The sequence below is a fragment of the Mastigoproctus giganteus genome, chromosome 10 (assembly GCF_048544385.1).
Source record: "Mastigoproctus giganteus isolate SK-2022 chromosome 10, ASM4854438v1, whole genome shotgun sequence".
In the NCBI taxonomy this organism is placed as follows: domain Eukaryota; kingdom Metazoa; phylum Arthropoda; class Arachnida; order Uropygi; family Thelyphonidae; genus Mastigoproctus; species Mastigoproctus giganteus.
The window spans coordinates 212,028,870-212,048,779 of record NC_143584.1 but is presented as its reverse complement, the minus strand read 5'-3'; the positions used below and the strand labels follow the sequence as shown (position 1 = coordinate 212,048,779).

Sequence of the window (19,910 nt, the reverse complement as noted above, 5' to 3'; positions counted from 1 at the left end):
ACATAATAAAATGAGACTATTAATTGCAGAAACCGTAGAAATTAAATTACATAAAAATTCTGTTAATGTTCATCCGCCATATCTGATCTCTAATTCATGGGTGCATGCGCGAAGACAAATAATCCCTATATAAGGTTCATACTCACCCCTATTCAGTAATTTTCATTCATGTGATCATGACATACGGTTGAAAAGCGTTGTCAGCTTCAGGAAGGAAAATCGTTTTGCAATTTTTTTGTTAAATTCTTGTAATTAATTTTCTTATTTTTAATTGCATTAAATTGAATTTTAATTATTTTTTAATTATTTGTTACTTATTTGTTATTTGTTAATTTTTGTTAGAGATTCACTATCGGGTACAGCCACCAAAAATGGCGGTGAGGAGAGGTTGGGGAAAGCAGTGATTGTCGGGTTTGACTCCGCCCACTCGCTGCGTTCCCCCTCCTCTCCTCACCCAGCGGATGTCAAGTGACACTCGGATGGCACGTGGCACACAGCAACAAATATGGCTGCTAAAAACAAAGGATAAATCCAATAAATTTAAAAGTTCAAGTTACAAAAATGCACGTTTTTCGCGATCACTAATTTTTGGTGGGAGCTGCTGTCCCCTAACCCCCAATGTTTTTTTTTTTTTTTTTTTTTATACAAAATTGAAACCGAAAAAGAAAAGGGAAAAAGGTAATTTAAGAGTAAATAGAATGAACAAAAAGAGTAAATAGAATGAACAAAAAGGAACGGCAACTCAACATTTGAAAAAAACATAAATGCACGTTTCTATAAAAAACATAAAAACAAATGCACGTTTTTCTATGCTATTTCTATGAAAAACATAAATGCACTTTTCTCTATGCTATTTTACGAGCATTGACAATGAGAAATGCTGAAAAGAAGAAAAAGAAAAGATAATTTATGGAGAAATTTTACGAAACAGAAACAAAAATGCACGTTTTTCTATGCTATTTCTATGAAAAACAATCAGACTGAACTGAGACAAAGAAAAACCACTCACCTCATCGGTCGGGTGTCCTCGTTCAATCTTCTGTTTCAGCCGCATACACTAAGCTCACAGATTTTAAAAATTCCATAGTTAAATCACCACGTTAGTGTTTGCCCATTTCCTGTGAAAAATACCTGTGACAAAGGAGATTTCACAGCAGCAAGCAACAGGCACCTGCACAAATCAAGAACTGACCAAAATGTGATTACGCAATCGTAATCAGCCAATCATGGAGCTGTTACTTTATTTTTTTTAAAAAATTTAACTTTTTTTTTTTTTTTTTTTTTTTTTCTGGGGACGTGTGGCTGAATAATTCCAGGGGTGTGGGGGCCCCATCCCCCACACCCCCGGAATTATTCAGCCGAGAACAATACTAATAAACAAGTTCGTTTTTTTTATTTTTTTTTTATTTTTATTTTTCGGTTTCATAAACCCAGAAAAACCTCAACATGCCTCGTGTTTCCAGTGCTGGTAGGTTCATGGCACAGGTGACACGGCTGGCACGCAGTGCGTGTACATTAATAGTAACCTGTTTAAACTAGGACTGTCTCCTACTGCACTTTGTCTGTGTTGACCCTGACAAGAACATCAATCATATCTTACTTGATTGGCACTAATATTTGGACTATAGACAAGAACTTCAGCTTATTACAGGACTCTTCACTAATGAAAATAAACCTTACTTGTTCAATCCCAGGTTGCATTTAATGCTCTTAATACATTTGCTACACGTGTCTTCAAAAGGAGAGATGAACTTTGATCAGTTAACTCAAGATAGACCGTTGTTTTTGTGACTCTTTGTACCTCAGGTTTGGTGTACTTAAAAGTTACTTCAAACTGCGACTTCTCACAGTGATTACTTGTATTAGATGGTAACAATGTTTTGTTATATATTAGAACTACTTTTGGATTTCTATTGCCTCTGAAGATTCTTCTATTTGATCCTTGGAAAAGCTACTCCTGGATTTTTCCTTTTAGACTTGTATTGTCTGGTGACCTGTTGAAGCCAACTTGAACTTGCTATTGATTGTACATAGTGTACATATTTGTTAATACTGAATCTTGCCTTATTAAATTTATTTAATGGAGTGTGATGGTGCAAGCCTCACCACAAGAAGTGTAAAAACGGGTAATGAGGGGAACCCGGGGGTCTGCAAAAACTACACTTAAATTCTTAATATCTTTTGTATATTTATGTTTGTATATCTATTTGTATTAATAGATACATATGTGTTTAATTATTTGCTACATTAAACTGTCTGCTGTCTCATCTTAATTTTCTGACATTTTGTTTCTTTCATGTATAGTTAAGGATATATGCAATTCAGGAGAAAAATCATGGTATGAAAAGGAACTAAATGAGTTTGAGAATATTTCTCTTAGTGAAGATGAAGAAGATAGAAGCTCTCCAAAACACTCTGATAAAAGTAAGTGAATCTTAAGTCTCCAAATTGTTGACCTTAAAATTACAATCTTTGGGATTACGGGTGTCTTGTGTATTATTATAGAAATGACCAAGAGAAATTTTCAGATTCTGAATTAGTAGTGTCAAATAATGCAGTGAAGCAAGGTTATACAGCATCAACAAAAAAAAAGTATCCACATATGTCCATCCCTCTCTAAAAATGTTTTGATCTTTCCTTAAATTTGTTCAAATTACCCACTTCCACAACACCAGAAGGAAGCTTGCTCCAATGGTCAGCTCTTCTCTAGCTGAAAGTATTGCACATGTATCCTGCTAACAACCTTTTTTTAAATTTATATCCCTTATGCATATTGCTGAGAGAGTAAGAATGCCACTGGCAGTTAGTTTCCTGAATCCTTTAAAGCCTTAAATTCTTCAATCAGGTGTCCTCACAGTTGCCTAGTTGATGCAATTTGCAAAACTGGTCTTTCTTGATAAGAATAGCCTTTTGTGCCAATTAATCTTGTTGCTTTTCTGTGCACCCATTGCCTTATACAAAAGAATAATCACCTTTCCTTGTCCTTGGCAAAATACCTAAATATCATTGACAGAATCCCATGAGCTTTTGCATCTCGCATTAGCAACTCGCATCTACTCAGAGAACTTCATATTGAACACTGAATTATCCCTAGATCTGATGTGTGGAACTGTAAATACAACCTTATTCTTTAATAAAAATAATTTAAATGCCAGTTGTTGAAATATTTATGATTTTTATACAAGGTGTGGCAAAAAAGTTCCCAGACTGGTGCTGTTGCATTCATGTTCAATGAGTTTTGAAATAAATGGAAGTGGCATGTTCAAACTTCCTCAACAACAGATGGTGGTACAGAGATTGTCCAGTAATCTGACAGGTTGCAAGTAACAACATATTAGTAGCATTAGCATTCCATGACATAATTTTGCGATGTAGCAACTTACGAATATCAAATCTCACTTTAAACTGGGAAAATCTGTAACAGAAATGCATGAAATGTTAAAAACTATTTATGATGATGAAACGTTAAGTCATACCAGCATGTTTGAATAGCAGTTCAAAGATGGGTGTGAGGATGTTTGCAGTGACCCAAGAACTTATCAAAAGGATAGAGTTGCAATATTCAGGAAATTGTGGAAAGAGATTGTTGTTTGACCCTCAGAACAATGGCTGATGTGTTGGATATGAATAAGGAGACAATTTGTCAAATTCTGCATGAAGATTTAGGGAAAAGGAAAGTCTGTGCAAAATTTGTGCCATGCAGCTTCATGGATGAGCAGAAGCAACAGAGTCTGTCATCATGCAAAAGCTTCATCCAGACTTGTCAAGGCACTTTTTCAGTGAAATTTCTTTGACTGTATTATCACTGGAGAACAGTGTTGGTGTCTCAGTACGATCCAGAGATGAAGTGTCAGAGCATGCAGTGGACTTCAAAATCCATCACCATGGACCAAAATGTTTTGTTCACAGAAGACCAAGATCAAAATGATGCTGATCGTGTTTTTTGAGAAACGGTGTAATTCACGAGGAATATGTACCAGAAGGGGAGAGAATCAGTGCTGCATTCTACATACAGGTGCTTTAAAGAATGTTGAAGTGCATTTCCTGGGTGAGGCTGCATTTTGAGAGAAAGGCAGTTGGTCCTTGTTGCACAACAATGCCTCTGTCCAGTTCAAACTTGTTGTGAAGACATTGGTGACAAAACATAGCTTTGTACTGGTCAACCATCTACCCTGCTCTTCCAGTCTAGCACCAGCAACCTTCTCCCTCTTTCTCAAAATGAAAACTGCCCTCAAAGGAAAGAGATTTCAGGATGTTGAGGACATAAAGAAAAATCATAACCATCAAACTGAACATCATCTCTCTGGATGCCTTTGCTAACCTGTTTCAGAAACTTTTAGAATGGTGTAATAAGTGCATTCAATCAGCTAGTGATTACTTTGAATAAAAATAAAACCATTTTTGAGTTTCTTCACTTTGTGTTCTTTTTTATTGCACTGGTCCAGGAATTTTATTGCCACATCAATAATACTTGCCACCATACATGGCAAGTATTATTCTTTTATATAGTTGACCCTCGCATAATGACCGTGATTGGTTCCATACTTGTTTCATACCAACACTTGTTGTGCAAATTGGTTGCTTTACATGCAAAGTTATTACATTAATAGAAATTATGTATCAAAGCCTTCCTGAAATGAGACCTTTTTACCTTTAATTTTAGAGATAGAACTAGAGTGATTAAAACTATAATTAATACATAAAAATAATAAAATAACATTATAGGAGTAAAATCCTACCTTTACCTCAGACAATCTCTTGCTTGATGGGAATTTATTTGAGAATTTTTTGGAAGGAGGATCTCCTTCATTAAGAAATTTTGGAGGCATACGGATGATATGAGTTGAGGCTTCCTCCAATCTTGGTATTGTAGAACAGAATATGTCCAGTTTTTCTATTGGCTGGCTTTATTCTTTTCCATCACATCTTCCTATATTAGGACACAACCTTGTCGAACTGACAGGCTTGTAGTTCATTTTGCATTGTGAAGTTGTGGCCTTGCTTTGAACATCTTCTTCCTCTCTACTGTCATGTTTGATGAAGGGGGTCAAGGTCTTGAAGATCTTTATTTGTTGGCTCCTTGAAGTTGTGACTGAACAAGTTCCTCAACATGCTCAGCATTCACTTCTGTGGATTGAACAAATGTGGCAAGTTTCCTGGCAGCTTCTTCCTTAGAGCCTTCATCAAGGGTGTCATTGAACTCCTTGCTGGATTTCTGACCACTGAGGTTTCCACAAAGAGTTTAGACAATGCACAGAGACCTGTTAACATGCTGAAACAATACTTCAAACAACTTCCAGGAGTCCTATGAAATCAAGCCACTATCATTGTCAGCTGAAGTTGCTTCATGGTATTTCTGGAACACCTTCATATAGCCCTCTTAAAATTTGCAGTGACCTTTTAATCAAGGAATACTCCAAGAATAAACCATTTGCAAGTTCAGGATTATGAGCAGGTGTATCATCCAGCAACAATATAGCCTTTAGTATGCTCTGGTTGAGGTATCAAAAGCCCATTCTGAAAACAACGGTCTTGTGACACAAGCCTTACCATTTGACTTCAAAAGTAGATGCACTCAGACAAGCACTGTTTAATCTGCATCTGCTGCTTAAAACATCCTGGTGTCTGGATGATAGATGTATGTGGACTTAAGTTTGAAGTCAACACAAAGCATTGGCCCCTGACAACAAAGTTATCCTGTCTTCCATAGGCTTGTGACCTGATACAGATACTTCTTCTTTGGAAATGTAGCTCCTGTTAGGCAGCTTCTTCCAAAAGAGACCAGTCTCATATAGGTAAAGATGTGTAGTGTCAGATGGCCCTTCTCATCCATTATCTCAGCAAATTCATACTTGACTGCACTCTCCTTATCTAAATCTGCAGCTCTCCCCCATTCTGATTGCATTATGAATTCCAGTCCTCTTAAATCATTCAAACCAATCTTTGCTAACCCTAAAGTCTTCCTTGCACTTCACTAGATGATTTGGGAGAGAGGGAGGAAGGAGGACTTACATTTGAAATTATCACAAATACATTTGGGTCTATCACACACACACAAAACTGGCGATAATAGACTCAATTCACATTTGTTTCTCCTTAATCCATAACATTAGCAGTCTTGCAATCTCCACAGTTCCATACCTTTGATTGCTCATTTAGAAGCATCTGTTACTCTCAGGGCTTTGAGTTTATCCCTATTTTGTAATATGGTAGACACAGTACGTTGAGTTAGGCTATACTCCTTTCCAAATTTGTGTTTGTTTCTTTTACTACCCTTGTGCTTTTCAGTAAATTTTAATTTAGTTTTCAACTCTGTTACTTTTATATATTTCTTTTCACTTTTATGGGCTACTGGAAGGCAATTTAGTCTGGTAAGTATTTAAAGAAGTAATGATAATAACACTTAGTCTGTCACAAAGCTCTGAATACAAATACAATAAACAATGAAAACCATGTCCTAAGACTCATGAATGAGCATCACTGATTAACCAAAATTAGCAGCTGTAAGCCTGTCATAAATTGAGGTCCACTGTAAATGTAAGTATTTTTCAGTTGAGCAGTATTTATACAAATAATGAGCATTTTTTCCCTTAAATTAATTGAACTTTTGTTCATTTTCTGTGATTAATAGAAGTGAAAAGTAAATATAGTTATTTCCAGTTAATTACTATGATTATAACTTTATAGAATGCTTATTAAAACTCTATAGTTTTGTTTTCTAAATTTAGGCATTCAATTTAATAAATAACAACTTTATAATATTTATTATTCTTCTCATTTATTTCTAAGTCTCTATTCTTTCTATATGTATGTATAGCTTCACAAGTGACATCATGTTCATAAGTCTTACATAGCAATACATGGACTGTCTAAAGTACTGTGTTAAAATGACATTTAATCTATGGATTTCTATTTGTCCAATTTTAATGAAATATTTTTAAAAGGCCCAAATATAAAATGTCATGAAAGTCCATTCATTGGAATCCCTCTGTTACATGCAGATAGGTGCATGTGTACATGTGCCAAAAAAAGTAGGGAACCTTGGGTCTAAATAATGAAATTGCCCTCTGAATTTATATGAATATGAATGAAGACAAATTTAACCCTTTTTTTTATTGGGTTCTCTATTACAGTGTTTCTCAACCTTTTTTGTTCGCATACTCCCAAAGAACCACATTCTTATTTTTGTACCCCCATATATGTATGTCTACTATATTTTACTACAATACAAAACACGCTTAAGTAAAAAATAGGATAAATCATCGATTCTGACGAATCATCACTTAGCTTAATAATGGCAATAGTGTAATTACTACAGAATATGGTTAAGTAAAAAATACGTTTCAATTGTTCCAAAATATTTTTGTTTCTTGTTAATCTGTCACGTACCCCCGGTTGAATAATGCTGCTCTATTACATTACTTAATATTACATCAAATACAATTATTTTTACCCTACCATGAATAAATTTATCATTTGCAGGGAGAGCTAAGCAAACTAAGTCCTGTGATACCTGTAGCGATGCCCGCGATTATCCGATGGATTTGTGGTTCCTTTTGGCAGAATATATTTGTCCTGAAACTGTGAAAACTTTTGCCTTGCTCTGCAAAAGTTCGCTTCATGTTGTTAAGACTTACAGATTTTGGATTGGTGTTTATAAAAGGTATGGATTTATATTATTCATTTCAAATAAGAATAATTCATATTCATAAGCAAACTTTTTTTTAACATTGTTTGAAGATAATAAAATACGCAAACCTACATTGTTATAATTGTTTATTTCCGAATTGGAAATATGTACATAATGGAGTCAAACATTTTATGGTATTTTCTTTACCACTTCTTCGACAACATCTGTCTTTGCAGTATCACTCTATGAAAGGTCACTTCGGTTGCAACGTCCTTTGACCAAAGTAACCTTTTTGTTGATGATGATATTGCAAAGACGTTGCTGAAGAAATGGTAAGGAAATGCCACAAAACATTTGACTCCATTATGTACATATTTTCAGTTTTGAAATAACATAATTATACCAAAATAGATTTGAGTGGTTTATTATCTTCAAAGAACAGCTTAACCTACGTGCCAAGCTACTCAACGAATGTTTTTAAAGTTGTTTTGGATAATGATCAGATATGACAAGGGGATTACTGGGTACTATTTAGTTTTTTAGGTATTGTTCTTGTTTCTGATGCACTTAAAGCTCGTTATAATGTAAATCTTATTTTACATGTGGAAAGAACCCTGGCTCAAATCAGAATTAAGGACAAAACATTATCAGTCTTTTGCTATTTTCCAAACTCAGATGCAGGTGTACTTTGTAATTTTTACACTACTAAATTGATCTAGTTTAGGTATGCAATTGTAAAATTTATTTTAAGAAGGGGAAGTGCAGTAGTGTTTCAGATAAAACACTAATTGGAAGCACTTCGTTCACCACGTTCTCTTAATGCATTTCTTCAATAAGTGGGCAACGGATTTTACTTTGTTTTAATATTTATACTCTCTCTCTCTCTCTCTCTCTCTCTCTCTCTCTCTCTCTCTCTCTCTCTCTCTCTCTCTCTCTCTCTCTCTCACTCACTCACTCACTCACACACACACACACACACACACACACACACACACACACACACACACACAGCCTGTACAATGTGCAGACTTGCCTCAGAAAACTCACTTGATCCACCTAATATGTGATTAAACTGCATGAATTAGAGAGTATCGACAGTGATAACTTATAAGTCATCATTTAGCATAATATCAATTATATAGTCTTATATACTGATAAGACTGTATGATTTGATCTGGCCTTATCAGTTGGCATAATCTTGAGTAGTCAGTGATCACTTAAGGTTTTATCAGTTAATGTATTGTTTTATCATCATTGACAAAAATTTGTATTATCATGCCCATCTGTGCTGCAAGAACTGCAGGCGCCTCCGTAGCCAGGTGGGAAGGAGCAGCAGTGCATAGCACACGCTTCTTGATTAGACCGGGGTTCGAGCCCGTCACCACCAAATACGGAGGATGCGGAAAGGTCAGGGAATGACCACCGCATATCCCCGAGCAATATGGCCTTAGTTGCTAATGCTCCTAAAAACCAAACAACAAACAGCTGCAAGAACTGCCAAGTAATATGCCACTGCAAAACTTGATATTTCTCCATTTGCAATACACTCACACTCTATCACAAGTGGTATAATTTGCCAAGATTTAACTTGTCTTCTGTGATTGCCAAATATAAATTGTGAATATTCCAGTTTAATACATTTACACACATTTAGGAGTGAATAAATACAGTAAATATACAGTAGGCCCTCGATTTAATGGACAAAAAATTTCTGTCCTAGAGTAAAAATTTAGAACCTATTTATATCTGATAGCATCGCACATCAGACAGATGTGCTGAAAATTCCTTCTAATGAAATAAAGACTGTTTTACTGCTAGATAATGCATCTGCTCACCCTAATGCTGAGAGTTTAGTTAGCAATTCTGCCTCCTAATACTACTTCACTGTTACAGCCAATGGATCAGGGTGTAATTGTTGCATGTAAGAGGTTGTATAAGAAGTAGTTTTTGGAAGAGGTGATGGTTGTTTTGGAAGAAGCGGAAGAAGATACAAGAGGCACCAGAACACCGCAAAATTTTACATGCATACATCAAATTGCTTTCTTCAATTTAGCCGCTGCATGAAAAGATATGAAGATTACTACCTTGGCCAATGCTTGGAAGAAGTTGTTGTACAACATAGAACCTGAAATGGACTTTGAGGGAGTTGAGACATCTAATTTTCGTGACTCTTCTGAGGGCTGTGACAAAAATGCAACTGAGAATGATGTGGAACAGTGGCTTGAAAATGGTAAAAGTGATCCCGGCTATCAATTTTTTTCTGAGGGAGAGATTGCGGAAAATGTTCTTCATGGAGAACAGGAAGATGATTACAAAGACGAAGAATCAGTTGCACCTCATCCTAAATTGTCTGTTATAAGACAACATATGGATGATATCATCCATTATATTGAATCATCATCAGACCCTGATGTGCTTCCTTATTATGAACATTTTAGAGAATTTCGATCTACAGTAATAAGGAAGCAGCACCAAGGTGTAAGGCAACTGAAGCTTGATGATTTCTTCAAGACCACTTCATCAACTAGACCTGTTTCACCAGAACTCTCTACCAGCAAGGAATTGACATCTCTCCCTCCATATGACAGTTATTTCTGACTCTGAAAATTGATTCTTTCAATTAAGTTAATATTAATACTGAATATTATGTATCTTTTTTTAACTTTTTTTTTTGTTTTTTTTTTCAATGGAGTTTAAGAATTTTAAAGTATTTTTTCCCTCTGAAATGGATTTAAATGAAAAAACTAAATGTTCACATTGAAAACAACTTTGTGTGAGCGTTAAGAAAAAAAAATAAAAAGTAGTGGAAACACTCCATTAGTTACATTGTATAGTTTTTGATGTGTTTAATTAAAATAAAGTGGTTCTTAAATAAATTTATTTTTATGTTTTTAACAGATGTTTTAGTGACGTGTATAAATTACTCAATGTACATTATAATACATTCGATTTAACAGACTTTCGGCAATAGTGGATATCCCTTCCCCCCAATTAGTCCACTAAATCGAGGGCCTACTGTATTACATGTGCTGTGTACTTCATATGAATTATATTAGTGACCGCTGACAATTTGCTAATGGGCAGTGCATATGCAGTATGAAAGTTCATTGCTTAGTAAAAAAAAAAACTTAAATAAGTAATTTATTACCTCTAGTTGTTTTTGTTTTGTTTTTTTTTTTTTTTTTTTGCACTGAATTCTCAGCATATTGCAAGTGAAAGTTTTGGTTTATTTGGTACTAGTAAGAAAAGAAAGAAAGAGCATAGAGAACAAGCTGTAAACATCAGTAGAACGCTTGCTTTACCTGCAACAAGTGTATAGACAATTTGTGTTCATACCAGCAAAATCAAAGATATGCAAAGGAACTGGTGAAGCAAAAATGGAGCAATGTATTGGCTGGATGGTCTCGAAGACCAGTGTTCCTGTCAGTGGCCTAGTTAATTCAGGAGAAGGCCAGATTTTTGTGTATTCATCTTAAGCCATGTAAAGATGTATATACAAAAATCTAGCCTTGTTTTGAACTTAAAGTGAAGAGACCATTTGCTGCTATAATTGACTGATTGCAGTACTTCAAAAACCATGAGTCTTCACTACATCAGGATAACTGGTGAAGCTGAGATTGCAAACATTCTCAGCTAGAAGGAAAGCCTATGCTTCTAAATAGGCTTTCGGTGTTGATGAGACTAATCCACTCTGGAAATATCTGCCAGCAAGAAATTTACATTTCCAACAGCTACTCTTGAGTACATGGATTCAAAGTTGGCAGACAGGCTAACTCTTCTCCTGGTGAAAATGCTGAGTGAATTACAAATCTTATTCATTTGTTAAAGGTTTCTGTAGTCTGGAGCGCCAGAATGTATCTCAGTTGTTTTAGTTAATTCTTATGGAAATATCCATTTAGCATTATGCTAACATTAACTGTTCATTGCCAGTACCATAAGGACTTGCACTACAGCCTAAGTAAATAAATTTTTCTGTTTATACTCTATGAGAGTTATATATGGCCAGGATAGTTTACATGATAGCAAGCACAAGAAGCTTACTGTATTTAGCAGTTACATGGTCTTGAACCACACACACACACACACACACACACACACACACACACCACACACACACACACAGCTCAAATGTATGTACTGTTGTACTCCCGCATTAAGCAATCAGGTACGTGAGGCCTGTCTGCCAAGAACAGTAGTTAATTTTGTTTACAAGTATATATGATGCTAACTGTACAAAAAAAAAGTAAACAGTGAATGCTGGTTCCCTGATGGCAAGCTCAAAAACTCCAGTGTTTGGATAGTGAAAATCAACCAATTTTTTCATATATCAAAAATATCATTTACTATACAGCTACTCTTGAGTTACATATATTTGCATTTTGTATGGACTTGATTTATATTCTTAAAAAAATTTCTCAAAATATGTGCATTTTGAGTTAACATGGTCACTGTGTGTGATTTTTACAACCATGCATTTCCTGCATCAACCCTGTTCATTTTTAGATATCAGTCAGTCACATTTCACCACAAAAGTGCATGCTGTGGTTCTCTTCCTGTTTTTTCTATTACTGATTTTAATAATAATATAATTCCATTTATTATATAGCAAAACAAATGAATACTGACATCACACATTGAACAAATAACATTTACAACACTCAACATTTTGCCAATTTGGGTATGAGGGTACCCCAGTCCAAGTGGCAAGATGACAAAGCATAAGATAACCTTTTTTTTAAAAAAACAAAACATGCGATCAAATTACTTGAAATGAAAGCACTTCATGAACTCCAGTGTTTGGATTGTGATAGTCTTCAGTATATGGCTTTAGTATGCAGTTTAGAATTTGCATGATTACTAACCATAGTCTAAAAATCATTTATTAGTAATAAATGGATTCTAAACTCTAAACAAGTGCTTTTATTTCATGTAATTTAATCAAGATAACCTGTGTTTAGTCATTATTTAAAAAAAAAAGGTGATACTTTTATTTGTCAATTTATAGCTAAAAATCAATTTGTGTTTACGCTGAAATAGAAGTATCTAATTTAGTAATGTTTTCCCATTTTAGGTACGCTAACCTGAACAAATATTTATCAGTGCTGTTTTCATCAACTTCATGAATACATTTGATCAGGTTAACTATACTGAAACCTGTAGATAAACTATGAGTGTATGAATTTTGCCACTACATCCAAAATGATTTTCTGTGTTATTCTATTCTAATTAAAAATACCTATAAAATTGTTTGCATTACTGAATAATAAAAAGCATTAATGTGAAGAAGTATATCATCAAAATAAATCCTGTGGTGTAACTTTGATTATATCTCATCCCCCTTATTTTTGAGAAAATTATTTCCAAGATGCTCATTTTGCTTTGCACAGTTGAGATCTAGGAATATATATTAATTGAATAACTTAAAAGTTACTTGCATAAGTGACGTAATTTTGAAATATATCTTTTTTTTTTTTTTTTTTTTTTTAACAAATATTAAGTACTATCAATTGTGTATAATTTTGCTTCTCTATGTATCTTTCATAGATGAAGTGGTTCAGATACTAAATAACAATATATGTTTTTCAGGTATTATAGTCCTAATGCAGTCATGCCATCATGCCTTCAGCCGCAATGTATAGAACGTCCATATTGTCTGAGAGCTTCTGTTATCCGTGCGCTCTACTATACGTATCCAGCTTTTTCATGTCGAGTAACAGTTAAACCTAAATCAGTTATAGAGGATGTTTATAAACTAGTCCACTGCTGTTGTGTATCAGCGTGGCATGTTCATAATGAAGATAAGTGGCTTTTTTATCTTAAATTTCAGGTAATGCCATCAAGCAATGCTAGGCGAAAGGTGAAGAAAAAAAAGACAAATGCATCTTGGATGGATGAAGATTTCACTGAAGACTTTCAAACAACTTTTGAAGATGTGAATTTAAACTCAGAAGAAGGTTGTAAAGTGTTATGGATCACTTGTAACCATTTTGTTTCCATTCCACGGACAGTACTGGGAAGTCGTTTAGTGCATGTCAAAAATAAACAGAATGGTTCAATATGGCTTCATGTTGGATGTCTTCAACTGACTTTCAGTTTCACACATTACAAATATGAACTTCCCAGCGCTTCTGTTGGATCTGGAGAAGGAGGAGGTAATGGAGAAATCATAAACTTTAAGTCAGAAAATATCCAGGTTTTGGACTGGTGGCACCCGGAGTATCCCTGTAAGTTCTAGGGAAAACTCAGGTAACTTTGCATGTGAAATGAATGAATATATTCAGGTTTTACATAAATACTAAATGACTTTAACTGTGGTGGTAAAAAGTCTGTACAGAATATTTGAAATAAAGAATTTGGCAATTGTTAGGTTGTGTACTCAAGTTACTCATGGGATTTTCACTAACTTTGATATTGCTTTTCTTTCATTAGTATTGGAAGGAATTTGTTAGGATTTTCATCCCACAAACATCTCTTAGAATATGAGCAGTACAGACAATACATTTTAATGTTACATAACTTAAAGTGTCGTGTCAGTCTGAAATCAAGCAATGTCAACATTCCTTCTATTATGAAGAGGCACATGACAAATGTTTCGTTACAGCTATTTATGAAAATTTTGTGAGAACCATTTCTCTTTTTTGAGACGAGTACAGTTGCAGCCTCTCAACTACTCCTTCTTACAGGTCCTCTGTAGTAGAAGTTAGTGCAGGGGCTTAGAAGTTAGCAAGTGCTTGCTAAAGTCTCCCAGACTTCAACACACGTGCAGGCCTCCAATCAGTCCCAGCTAGTAAGCCTTTCTCAGTTCCTCCCACCTTTCATGTAATGCTTTAGCTCCTTGTTAAAAATTTATTGCATAATTCTCTATGTAGTCTGGTGTTTTTTTTTTTTTTTTTTTTTTTGACATCAATGGGATATCCACCTTCTCCATTCTCTGTCAGGATGTGGAACCTAAGACTCTGAATGACACACCATGATAATGATTTGATTTTGTTTAATATCAGTATGATATTGCCACTGTCCCTGCACAGATAAACTTGTGTCCCAAGTTAATATCCAAGTCAGATCCCATAAATGCATCTGAAACCTAATACAAATCCTTACAGCATCCATTTCTGCAGTATAACTTCAAATAGATAGTTTCTTATACATATTCCTTGCCCTCGCAGCTCTAACACTCGATTTCAAAAATTAAGCATTGCCACTAAACCCTACATCAAATGAAATTAGCTGCCATACCAGAATGACTAGCACCACCACCGAAAGGTTGCTGACTGCTACCCTCCAAATAACTCCCTCTCATTTTTAATTCTAGAAACTGAAAGAAAATTTGTACTGAAAGGGCAGGGCTTTATTGGACTTCGTGCATCAGTTCTCAAAGAAACTGCTTAAGTGGAGTGGACTATCAAATAGGCGATGATTTTTTAAATACAATCTGATGCTTAATTTGTTTTTCAAAATGCTGCTTGAGTGAGCTAATGTACAGAATGAGAAATTTTACTGTCATGTGAAGTGTGCTTACAATAACGTATTACCTTGTGAAGACTATGGCCTTCCTGTATTGTAGTGTGCTATTTATACCTATGGCTGGTTGAACTGTATCATGTATCTCATCCGTCAAAACAGGTCCAAAATGGTGACATTTTGGATACCAAATATTCAATATACTTTGGAACTTTGAAATAATTGGGAAGCAAATATAAAATTTTCCTAAATGATCTTAACAATTGGGGTGAAATGAAATTCACTTCAGAAAAATTTATTATTCGAAGTAATCTGTACTCACTTTGTTCAGTTATGCTTCCTCTGCACAAGTAGACCTATATGAAGAATGGTCCAGGATGAATTAACCTAAATTAGCTTTAGCTTAAAATTATGATTAGAGAATACTATTTTGTTATAAACATGTAATATAATTGTATAAATGCATGTGCTGCCTTATAGTTTCCATATTTTTGGGAAACTTAAAAGGGTGGAAAGTCTTATGTGCTGTCATCTAACATGTATCAGAACAATAAAAAAAAACATGTTTTTTAGAAAAAAATTATAATATTGCTGTTTCTGTGTAAGTCATATATGATCCACAGAACTGCAGCTTTAAGGAGTGTTGCAAATGTTTTCTCCACATGCCAATACCAAAACCTTGTATGAAATATCTTCCAGAGGTTTTTACTGTTTCAATGAGAATATTAAAACAGTAAAAACTTCTGGAAGATATTTTATACAAGTATTGGTATGTGGAGAAAACATTTGCCACACTCCTTAAAGCTGCAGTTCATTTTGAGTTATGTCTCATTTTAGCCTACTCGTTCCAAAATTTTCCAATTTGATTCAGAACTCAGCTCTGCTGTGCTGAATTGTGCTTCTGGACATGGAGCATTGTCATGCTGACACAAATATAAATATTTATATAGTTCCATCTCAAGAATTTCCACAACGCTGGTAAGTTAGAATTGATCAGGATATCAGTATTAGTATTAGTAACGGCCGTATGGTGCAAGAAAGCCTATGGCTTATGCTGCACCAGCCAAAAAAAAAAAAAATCGGAACAAAACAATGATAAAAACAAAAAATAAATAAATAACTAAATAATAATAATTAATAAATAAAAAATAATAATAAAATAAAAAATAAATAAAAAGGAAATTAATCCTATCATCCTATGCGCTTCCCTACCCGAGAGTACTATCCAGATGACCTTTGAATTTCCCCAAACTGTCGGCCTCTACCACCCATGAAGGCAACTTATTCCGATAATTTATAATTCGCTGGCTAAAATAAAACTTCCTGCAGTCCAATCTAAACATTTCCCCCCGTAACTTGAATTTACGTCCCCTAGTTCTAGCATCATTTATAATCTTGAAAATTTCGTCCTCATTCATTTTACTGATGCCTCTCAGAGCCTTAAACACCTCAATCAAATCTCCTCTAAGGTGTCTAGTTTCCAAACTCTGCAACCCACATATTCGAAGTCTTTCTTCATAAGGACGCCCTTTTGCCGATTTCACCAGGCGAGTTACCCTTCGTTGCACCCTTTCAAGAAGCTTGATGTCTTTCTTTAGGTGCGGTCTCCATACTTGAACACAGTATTCCAAGTGTGGTCTAACATAAGCCTTATATAATGGGATTATCACGTCCCTATCTCTACTTGCAAAAGTTCGATAGATCATCGATAGGACACCATGGGCCTTCCTTGCAACCTGTTTGCAATGCTCAGAGAATTTCATGTCTGACCGTATCGTAACACCCAAGTCCCTTTCCTCCAGTACTGGGTTTAGTTGAACTCCACCAAGTGAATACGTTATTTTGGGATTACTGTTTCCCAGGTGTAATACCTTACACTTTGTTGGATTAAAGCACAGCTGCCATTTTTCTGACCATTCCTGAAGTCTATCTAGGTCTCTCTGAAGAAGCTCAGCTTGACAGTGATCATTAACTACTCTACCAATTTTAACGTCATCTGCAAATTTAGACATGACGCCCTCTATCCCTTCATCAATGTCGTTTATGAAAATTAAAAACAACAGTGGCCCTAATACTGATCCTTGGGGAACCCCACTTACATCAACCCAATCTGAGGAATAGCCATTTATCACAACCCTCTGCCTCCTGCCCTGAAGCCATCCTTCTATCCATCTAAGGATTTTCCCAGTGATTCCAACCTGTTCCAGCTTATAAAGCAACTGCTCATGTGGGACTGAGTCAAAAGCTTTGCTGAAATCTAAATAATGTCGAAATCATTCCCTAAATCCAGCTCGAGAGTGACCCTTTCGAAATAGCGAACCAGATTTGTTAAACATGATTTTCCCTTTACAAAACCATGCTGAGTATCCTTGAGAATTTCAAGTTGATCCAAATGATCCTGAATTCCACCCTTGATCATCGCCTCCATGATTTTCCCTACTACTGAAGTCAGACTGACAGGTCGATAATTTCCCACTTCACTTTTAGAGCCACCCTTATGTATGGGAGATACATTTGCACTTTTCCAATCCAAGGGAATCTCCCCAGAGTCTAGTGATGCTTGCATAATTAGCCTCAATGGTTCAATGCACTCGCTTGCCGCCTCTCTTAAGATTATAGGGTATATTCCATCAACTCCAGGAGCCTTACTGGTCTGTAGGCTCGAAAGTTTTTTCATTAATCTTGCGAAATTTCAATATCATTAATTACATATTTTTTAACTTCGCTCCCACAATTTCCCATTGCCACAAAAGGCTTTTCATTTGTAAATATCGATGCAAAATAACTGAGTTCATCTGCAACGGCAGCTGGTGTATTTATTACTATCCCCTTTCCCTTACGTAAAGGTCCGATCTGGTTTGTCCTGCTCTTCTTGGCATTTATATATGTGAAGAATTCTTTATCCCCCCCCCTTTGCTCTGTTTGCTAGTGATTTCTCATAAACTGCCTTTGCCTGTCGAACCTTTTCTGTGGCTCTATTACACATTACCTTGTAGCTGTTATAGGCTTCAGTACTTTTTATTGCTCTGTAACATTTCCATGCCACCTTTTTCTGCTCAAGTAATGTGGCAACTTCACTATTCATCCAACTTGGAACCCTTCTCGTGGAGTATGTTTTTTAATGGTATATACGCATTCAAGGCATCTGTGATTAACGTTTTAAAAGCGTACCACAGTTCAATTGTATTCATTCTCTGCGCGATATCTACCCAGTTAATAGAGGCCATGTAGTACCTTAAGGCATCGTAATTTCCTTTTCTGAAATTAAAACCCATTCCTTTGCCATTTACTTCTGCTACCTCTCTCGTCATCATCCACCGTAGAACTCCGTGATCACTTCCTGCTACTGGTTCCTCTACTGTCAGCCCTGTTATGTCATCTGATTCATGTGTGATGATGAGGTCTAGGATATTCTTTTCTCTAGTACTTTCCCTGACACGTTGATACAAATAACAGTCATCTAGTTGATTTAAAAATTTTGTTCCCCATGTCGAGTTTCCTTCCCATTTACTCCAATCAATTAGAGGCAAATTGAAATCACCCATAATAAGGCATTGACGCTTACTTGCCCATTCCATTTGCATGTAGAGGCTTTTGTCATAATCTTCACAATCACCTGGTCTGTAGATTACTCCTTCTCGCATTATACCTTTGTTTCCAACTATCTCACACCATACAGACTCTATACTAACATGTGAAATGTCTGAATCCGGGAAAGCTATCGTCGCACTCAGGCTGCTTCTGATAAGAAGCATTACCCCACCACCCCTTCTATCTACTCTGTCCTTCCTAAATACATTATACAAGCCGTACGAAACTCATCATCCCCAATTTCCGGGTGGCACCATGTCTCTGTAAGCCCTATTATGTCTGCGTTACTTGTTTTAACCAGCAGTTCGAATTCGCTCATTTTATTGACGACACTTCTAACGTTACTGTATAAACAATTAAGATTTACTGATCTTGTATATTTAACAACCCTAACACAGCCCTTGAAGTTTTTAGGCTCTCTTCCTGATATTAGCTACCCACTCACGTGAAACGTTTTTGGCCCCAGAACATCTAGATAATACGTCCAGTTGGGGTAACAGATAAGAACTCTTAAGGTATGTGCAAGAGTTACATTGACCAATATTATCAGATAAATGCGTGTCAGTATTGCCCACATCCCCCCTAACTAGCAGTTTCTCTGAGCCTTTAAGGTATCCTCAATAATACTGGCAAAAACCTTTGCACCACCTTTGTTTAAGTGTATCCCGTCTCTACAAAACAAATTCCTTCTACCTACAAGTGTGGGCCATGCTGATAGAAATTTACCCCCTAAAGCCTTGCAGATTCCTTCAAGTCTTGAGTTAATCCACAAGGCTCTTAACATATAATCCCTCCTATCATGTCTGGGCAGAATTGCAGACACATAGACATTATGGTCTAGCTCGCGACATTTCCTCAGCATGGTCCTGTATTTTTCCAACAAATCGTCAGATCGTGTACGTTTAATATCGTTTGTCCCCACATGAATAATAATATTTTCTTTACCCCCTTTAAAATCTGACAATCTGTTGGTGACATCATCAATAGTTGCTCCCGGCAGACATACCCTGGTTCTGCTCCACCTATCTTTATTACAAAAAATATTCCCCGTTTCCCTGACAATGGAGTCTCCTAATAAAACAATGTCCTTCTTAACCAGAGTAGTTTGCACTTGGTTTTTCTGTTTTGAGGTTCGAATCGGGTGTGCATCACTTGGTAGATTGCTGGAGTTTTGAGTCCCTGACGAGCTCCCAGTTGTATTATTTTCGAGGGCAAGCACTCGTTTTTT

The 19,910-nt window shown here is 35.8% G+C and overlaps 1 protein-coding gene across 1 annotated transcript in view; it reads left to right on the top strand.

The window, feature by feature from the left end:
• Positions 1-13,956, top strand: part of fsd (transmembrane protein fates-shifted) — a 69,964-nt gene extending 56,008 nt beyond the window's left edge. Inside the window, exons 3-5 of the mRNA XM_090382721.1 lie at positions 2,305-2,424; positions 7,483-7,663; positions 13,217-13,956. Of these exons, the coding sequence (XP_090238847.1) occupies positions 2,305-2,424; positions 7,483-7,663; positions 13,217-13,865 (950 nt within the window). The 3' untranslated portion in view covers positions 13,866-13,956. The remainder of the gene's footprint in view (positions 1-2,304; positions 2,425-7,482; positions 7,664-13,216) is intronic.
• Positions 13,957-19,910: the final 5,954 nt, after the last annotated feature.